The 6,992-nt window shown below is 43.8% G+C and overlaps 3 protein-coding genes across 3 annotated transcripts; all 3 read right to left on the reverse strand.

Annotated features, from left to right (window-relative positions):
* On the reverse strand, positions 1-830 carry TbgDal_VII10 (expression site-associated gene 2 (ESAG2),(fragment); the record flags this gene model as incomplete). The annotated part of the gene is made up of 1 exon (XM_011776001.1): positions 1-830. A coding segment is annotated over one exon (830 nt), but the record flags the coding sequence as incomplete, so codon positions are not given.
* A 1,853-nt stretch (positions 831-2,683) lies between these two features.
* On the reverse strand, positions 2,684-3,517 carry TbgDal_VII20 (expression site-associated gene (ESAG) protein,putative; the record flags this gene model as incomplete). Its single annotated transcript, XM_011776002.1, has 1 exon — positions 2,684-3,517. The coding sequence occupies one exon, from the start codon at positions 3,515-3,517 to the stop codon at positions 2,684-2,686; it is 834 nt and encodes a 277-aa protein (XP_011774304.1).
* Positions 3,518-5,516: 1,999 nt separating this feature from the next.
* TbgDal_VII30 (hypothetical protein, unlikely) lies at positions 5,517-5,834 on the reverse strand (the record flags this gene model as incomplete). The annotated part of the gene is made up of 1 exon (XM_011776003.1): positions 5,517-5,834. The coding sequence occupies one exon, from the start codon at positions 5,832-5,834 to the stop codon at positions 5,517-5,519; it is 318 nt and encodes a 105-aa protein (XP_011774305.1).
* Between the last annotated feature and the right edge of the window lie 1,158 nt (positions 5,835-6,992).

Consider the following 6,992-nt stretch of genomic DNA (forward strand, 5'->3'; position numbering starts at 1 on the left):
TTTTGAGGCTCGCAAAGCTCCCTCCCACTCGCACAAAATTCCGCCCTCATGGTCCCACTACCATTACTTGGCCTCCTTATCTCATCTTTACAAGGACAATTAAACCCATTATATATATGTGTATTAAAAACATCTCCCCTTTCCACTTTTTTTTCTATTACGCTCCCTGTTCCACCTATAGCCTCTCCCACACATAGGCAGAAGAAGTCATTAATTAATGTCTTTCCAACCAGCTTGTCTCCATAAGAACCGCAGCTCGTGCCCGCATTGTCGACATTATTGAACAGCAGTGATTTGTTTCCCCTCATGGCTTGCTCTAGAGTTTTATTCTCATTTCTTGCAACATCCACAGCGTCGCCATACACAGCTCTCAGCATATTATCTTCAGCAGAACGACTTGCGTATAAGGCTTTTGTCCTATTGACTTCAATTTCTTCCTTCAGCTTCTTCACCTTCTCAAATAGTTTCTTCATCTCCTGATATGCTGTCGTGCTGTTACCTGAATCACTTGAGCCTTTACTACCACCAGCCGCCGTCTGTTTGACCATTTCCTCCAACTTATTCATAATCTCTCCTTCCTTCTCGCGATTCTCAAAGGAAGGTTGTGGAGCTTCTACCTGCGTAATTCTGTAAATCTTGCACAGTGTCTCGAACTCACCAGCGTTATGGAGCTTATAACTCTCATCAATATATTCTGTAACCTTGCTCCAGTCAATCAATTCTGTGCTCCATTTGAACGACCCCAAATCCCCCTGAAAGGAAGGAGATAAAACAGTCGCAAACAGCCCAACAGTAAACACTATTTCATACCTCATCGTGATCCTGTTCATACATCAATTAGTCAAAAAGAGAGAATCACAAACTTATAATTACAGTCATTACTGATATTGGCAGACACACTCAACAGACATATACAACCAAATATCGGATCTTGAAAGTGCCTGACACAAACCAATTACAGCAGCACCCAACACAACGTAACACACGTCGGAAACAAGCAGTTACATGAATTCCCTTGTCTGAAGCTGGACATCAACGTTAGACTTCCTCACAACTGCGGTATTCTCCTTTTCGTTACACCATTTCTCCTAATTTCTTCATCCAACATATTCACTTCCTTACTCTCCATGCCAGGTAATTACACTTTCCCAACTTAGTTGTGCTACCGCTTCCTTGAGTTTCTCAATGAGCTCATCTACTCTCCAGATGAACACTTCCACTACCATAATGGGTACTTGCACATTCATGCTATGTTTTTCCATACCCTCCTCCGACCCCATTACTTTCAGTTGTTACTTTATGCCTTTACTCTCTAATAGATTACGCGCTTAATTCGCATGCATGTCTTACCCTTATCCAATGCACACAACTTTGCTACTGAGCCTCATTTAGCATATCCTCCTCCTTTCATACACGTATTGACAACAGCCTTTGCTCCTCTCTTTGTGAACAAGCACAACCGCTTGCCATCCATTTTCTTAAGCCATACACTAGAAAAGATAAAAGTTGTATTTTCAAAACACCGTCTCAAACAATTATGCTCATTACTGAAGCCCTTGATTATGTGGTGACATGATGGGATATTATGTTAGCCACCAACACACCAAAAAATAGAACAGCTCCAAAATAACGAGTGACCCTCCCTGTTTTTACCTCCATTTAGATCATTTGCCACACCCACCAGTCACCATCCTTAGAGATACGCTGGTAGAAAAAAACGGATGTTACATACGTAACCGCTCATCCTTTCAATGAACTCTTATCACCCTCACTCCACGCAGGTTCTTTGCATAACCAAAAATAAATGGCAACAAAACTACTCTTGTGAGCACAAAACCAAATATTTCTTCCTTACTTCACATGCAGAAAGAATTAACACACCCCACTACCCTACAATACAAATGGTGGAGGGACAACCACGGTCACTACCACTCACAATTAAGATAACCAAGACAGGGATACTCCAGATAAAGAAATTATCAGTTGAAAAGGATGTGAGCACGCACACGTAAAGTTATTTTTATTATGGAACGAGAGAAAATATCTGAAAGTATCTGTCAGACGGTGGAATTAGTGCTTTTCACATTATCAATGCTATTGGTGTCGAACAGCAACGAAGTGAAACTCCTGTGGACTTCGTTGAAACGAAAGTAAAGTGAAGTGATATTGGACATCATTTCGGTAAGTACTGAAGGCGGTTGTCCAGCAGCAAAAGATGCGATGAGGGGATCAAATATGATTAACAAGGTGGTCGCTAAATTCCCCACAATTAAAATTTACGATTTCATCCAGCTTGCCCTCACGACTGCCATCAGCATCCTCGCAATAAGGTTAACTTTTGATATGCAGCAACGTCCATTACACTTTTGAAAAGTTCATCAACCACAAACTTCCTAATAGTATTGAAGCTGAGTTTTACCCGAATAGTTTAATTGAACCCGTCTACAGCTTATTCCCTTGCGATTGTGTCATTTTCGCTGTATGAGATTACGAACTTTAACTTGGTTCCCTCTCTTTCAGGACGTTCACTCCACTCTTGCACGTTACTCATGATTACATTAGGGTTATTCACGCCTGTTGTCACACTGTCCTTTCAAAAATTATGTCGTTATCACGCTTCACACGTGTTTCTCTCGTAAACGAAGCTGTGATTTAGTTACTGACTCTCCGTCCAGCCTCTGTGTCACGCATCGCCCGCCTTACTGGGCGTTTGCACACTTATGCACGGACTTGTAGCAACGGGTTTCAAAGGCATATGAAGCTGAACGCTTCGGCGACCACCACTGCACGTTTTTTTTTGCGCCGCGCTTCTCCTCTCATGGGCACTGTTTTGTGCTGGCTCCTGCGCATCCAAATCATCTGTCGTGACTCCCGCCATATGGCTATGCCTCGCCCCCGAACTCACTTCCTGTGGCGGCAGCTGCAAGGCGTGCCGGCTATCAGGCCCTGGTGTTTGCTCCCCCGAAGCCCTTTCCCCTCCTTTGTCTCCCCTGTTGCTGTCTTCGGCGTTTCTTTCTGATGTTTCCAATTCCTCCCCCTTTTGGCCCACCCGCTGTCCGCTGGATCCAGCCACCGAGGATGCAGCTCCAACCGAAACTTTGGAGCCTTCAGGGGGCTTTGCGACCTGATCGTCGTTCCTGCTCCCGGCTGCAACATCACTTGGTTGTCCGGTCACCATGGGAGAGACTTCTTTAGAGACCGGGGCCGATGGACTAGTTCTTTCTGCGGCTGCACTCGACGTAACACTCCCCCTCATTTCTTGCTGTTGGGCACCAACACCAAGTGTGCTTGGTGCTGCGTTGCCACCAGCTGGGGGAGACGAAGCAGGCCTCGAGACTACCCCGCTTTGGCCGCTGCCGGCTGTATTCCAAGACCAGCAGTTGTGTTGACTGCTGGAAGAGGTCCAGTAAGCATCACATCTCGGGGTAGTCCCTGAAACTACCACCGAAGATTTCGATGCACCGCATCCCAAAAACAACGTCAGCATTAAAAATTGAACCGTTATGAGTCTGATCATTGTTCTTTCGGAGTTTGGCTGAACGAACCATGAAGAATATTAGCTTCAGAGCGGCTCGATCCGTTGATCTATGGGAGAACACAAAAAAAACCAGGTAAGGAAAAGGAAGCGCCAAACCCAAGATAAATGAATCACTCCTAACCCACATTCCTTCTACAAGTTCCTATTTAAAAATGTCACATTAGCATCTTCACTCACAACAGTCCTCAACTAATCCACTCCTACATCCTTGCGCTTCTGTCACATCATTCCTCTACCTCCACTTGCAACACTTCCTTAGTGCTTGCGGCGCAACGTGTCTGAAGAACCGATCGTGCAAACAAGAAAAAAAATCAACCTAGGAAACGCTACTAGAGCTCCTTTCTTCGCACCCTTCATCTGAATAAACAAATGAAAGGATCCACGTTCTTGCCGAAACTTGCCTACTGTTTATTGGCGGTCGGTATTAATTACAATTGGTCCCCGCAGATGGAATGTGAATCGGCTTCTTATTAGCTCTGCAAAACTGATATTAACCCCAATAGGAATAGTTTTTTTTTCCAGAATAGAGAAAGATATACACTAACATTACGTTGTTCTGAGTGTCCGCATCACCGCTACTGCTCTTCGCAGAGGAAACAACGCCACGGCACATACTCAGGGGAAAAATCAAACAGAGCAACATCATACTAGCAGAGCTGCAGTGTTCCACACGACAGTAACCCAGCAGCAAAAAATTATTTTTGTTAGAATAAACGGAAATATGGATAAAGATATTTCTCTTGTTTTCCATCAACGTCGTCAATAGCACTGTTTCAAACAGATACCATCAGCTGAGTTTAAATTCAACTGGAAAACGAAGAAGTAATATTAACGCATTTCCCTCGCTTTACCATTATATTTATTTAATACTCATATGTTAAGCCTCCTCCAACTGCCGCCGATGTCTACATGCACCAACCGAGTGCGTCTCCTGTTTAAAATAACCCCCAAGTGAGGAGATATGCACGCGACGACATATTCAAAAAAACATCCAAACCACGCTACGTAGTTCTCGTTGTCCATAGGATTGTTTCGTAAGAAATTTTTCTGTCGTTCAGGCGCAATTCCATGGGAGCCAACAAAAAAAAATCTGTTGCAGATTATTGAGAACACAAACGGAGAATGCATAACACAGCGAACGCTTTATACGCTCTTCCTTTATAAGTTGTCGTGATAGACTGGTTAACCCCGACAGCACATTTGCTTCTTTAAGAAGATTGACAGCATCCGTACCCGTGCCCCAAGTTTGCAACAAATAACGTCAATGACGTATCATTTCCACATAGTCAACCTTCTTATGGAGGTTCAAACCGTTACGCGACATACAGCCACTGGAAGTATAAGCGTCAGTAAAGATGGGGATTAACATTTGAGGACGTTGACTTTACGCTCACCTCACGAAATTTCACGATGCAACCGGTGCGCCTCTTCTCCATATCGATCTGACGTGTAATGGGAGTAGCCACATATTAAAATTCAGTGCTTCAATGTCAACGAAAGTTTCCTTCACGCTTGCTTCGTTGATGCCGTTGTGCTCAACATTATTCTGACCTGCGTCATTACGTCTATTCGACTAGGTGGAATAGCCCCTTTTACAAAAAAAAAACACGTGCGAACAATAATGCCCTATGCGTCCAGAGCACATTCTTCGCTGTGTGAGGGCCAAGAAGTGGTTGTAGCAGACAGCACAAGACACCTACTCAAATCGAGAAAAACAAACGTAGTAACGCTCACAGCTACAGTGTTGCAAATAATAGTGAAAATGTTTTTTTTCCATACTGTAATGGCTTCTGGTGTATGGATACTATGAGATTTCATTACATTTAACTCGGGGCCCTTACACTCGCTTCTAGTTTGTACGCATACACTTTCATCTTCCACTTTTTCCGGTGAAGAGTATGAAGAAGTTCGGGTCAAAACGGCACACGCTGTGATTCAGTTATCTCTAATTTGTGTAACACATCATCGACCGGGAGCGCTAACCACACGCAATGATGGCAGTGACAACAGAAAGCCCTGGAGGCACGCAAAAAAAAAAAAAAATTGCTTTGCATGTTGCATCCCGTTCCTGCCCCCCCCCAAACCCTTGACTAGCAGTCGTAGCCCCGAGCCAAAGCAGGGAAAGTGGCAGGTGCCGCCGCAAAAAACAGGGGATCGACTCTTCATCAATAAGCAACAGAGCACGAAAATACGTTAAAATTCTATAAACAGTTCCAACATGTAGCATGCTGATGTCACACGAGCAACTAACAGTATGAACATGTATGGAAGGCGCCTGCACTGTTACCACCGTCATTTCATCTCCTCTACACGCGGTAGTGAAAGTGATGGCACACAAAAACACACATGTCAAAATGATTCTCTCAGTCTTAATGATGTTCACCAATAATTTCTCGAGGACAAAAGCAAAGAAGCAAGGAAGCACTTTCGCTCCCTCTTTTGCAAACCATTACTCAAACAGGAATACACTAACTACTGTCATTGCTCGAGAGTTCGTAAAGCACAAGCACTCCACGTAAGCAGTACAAAGTGTTATGATAACACATATTCATGGGGGCTGAGGGTTGTATGTATTTGCTGTTACGGACAAGCAATTTCTCCTCAACATTAATCAAAATCTCCCCCCCCTAATATGATTGAGACACGGATGAAGAAAGGAATGAAATACCGCACGAAGGTAACGGGGGGAAATAAGTAAACAGAAACACACACAACCTATTACTCTCTTCATTTCAACACACTTTTGGAATACAATACCCTCAAAAAGGAAAAACGTTACGCGCATTTGAAACTGCATCAGTAATAGCAACAATATCTAGCACCACAAAGACAGTTGTCAGTTGAAATATCCCCCTTGTCCGAAGAAACAATAGCACATAATCAATTCATTCATATGCTTACCTTCTCTTTCTCACAATAATAACGATGGGAGTTTCCGTGGTACATTTGTATGTTCGACCTCATCGTTGATGCATTACCAACCTTGGAACTTTCAAGACAACGAAACCGAACGACACCCAGTCCTCAGGTAATTTTTTTTTTCGGCTTCCAACGACTGCATATGCTTTTTTGAAGCAGCGTAGAGATGTGCGACACGTCCTAGCTTCACAGTCAAGAACCAAAAAGTCAGGCTTTGGTGAAGTCCCTTTGTTAGCGACGCCGCCGAGTTGTCAAAGTCCTCGGGAGCACTGTAGCAACCAACGCTAGAGTGAGGTTGGTTTGAGACCAATCTTCCCGCCCCTATAGTAAACTCAGCGCTTCTGGCGAACTGATAGTTGTGCTACCCCAATTGTGCACAGTATGCGAATTTTGTAATGTTAAAAGCCTCGTAGTGCATCTTCCAACCGCTACTTCGCCACGATTTATTTTATCTTGTGAGGTTGTAGTTCTGTCAGAGACCATCCCTCTTCAAGCTAATTTAAACCCTTGATGCCAACACACAAATTGTTATAGT

The sequence above is a fragment of the Trypanosoma brucei genome, chromosome 7 (genome assembly GCF_000210295.1).
Source record: "Trypanosoma brucei gambiense DAL972 chromosome 7, complete sequence".
Lineage (NCBI taxonomy): Eukaryota > Euglenozoa > Kinetoplastea > Trypanosomatida > Trypanosomatidae > Trypanosoma > Trypanosoma brucei.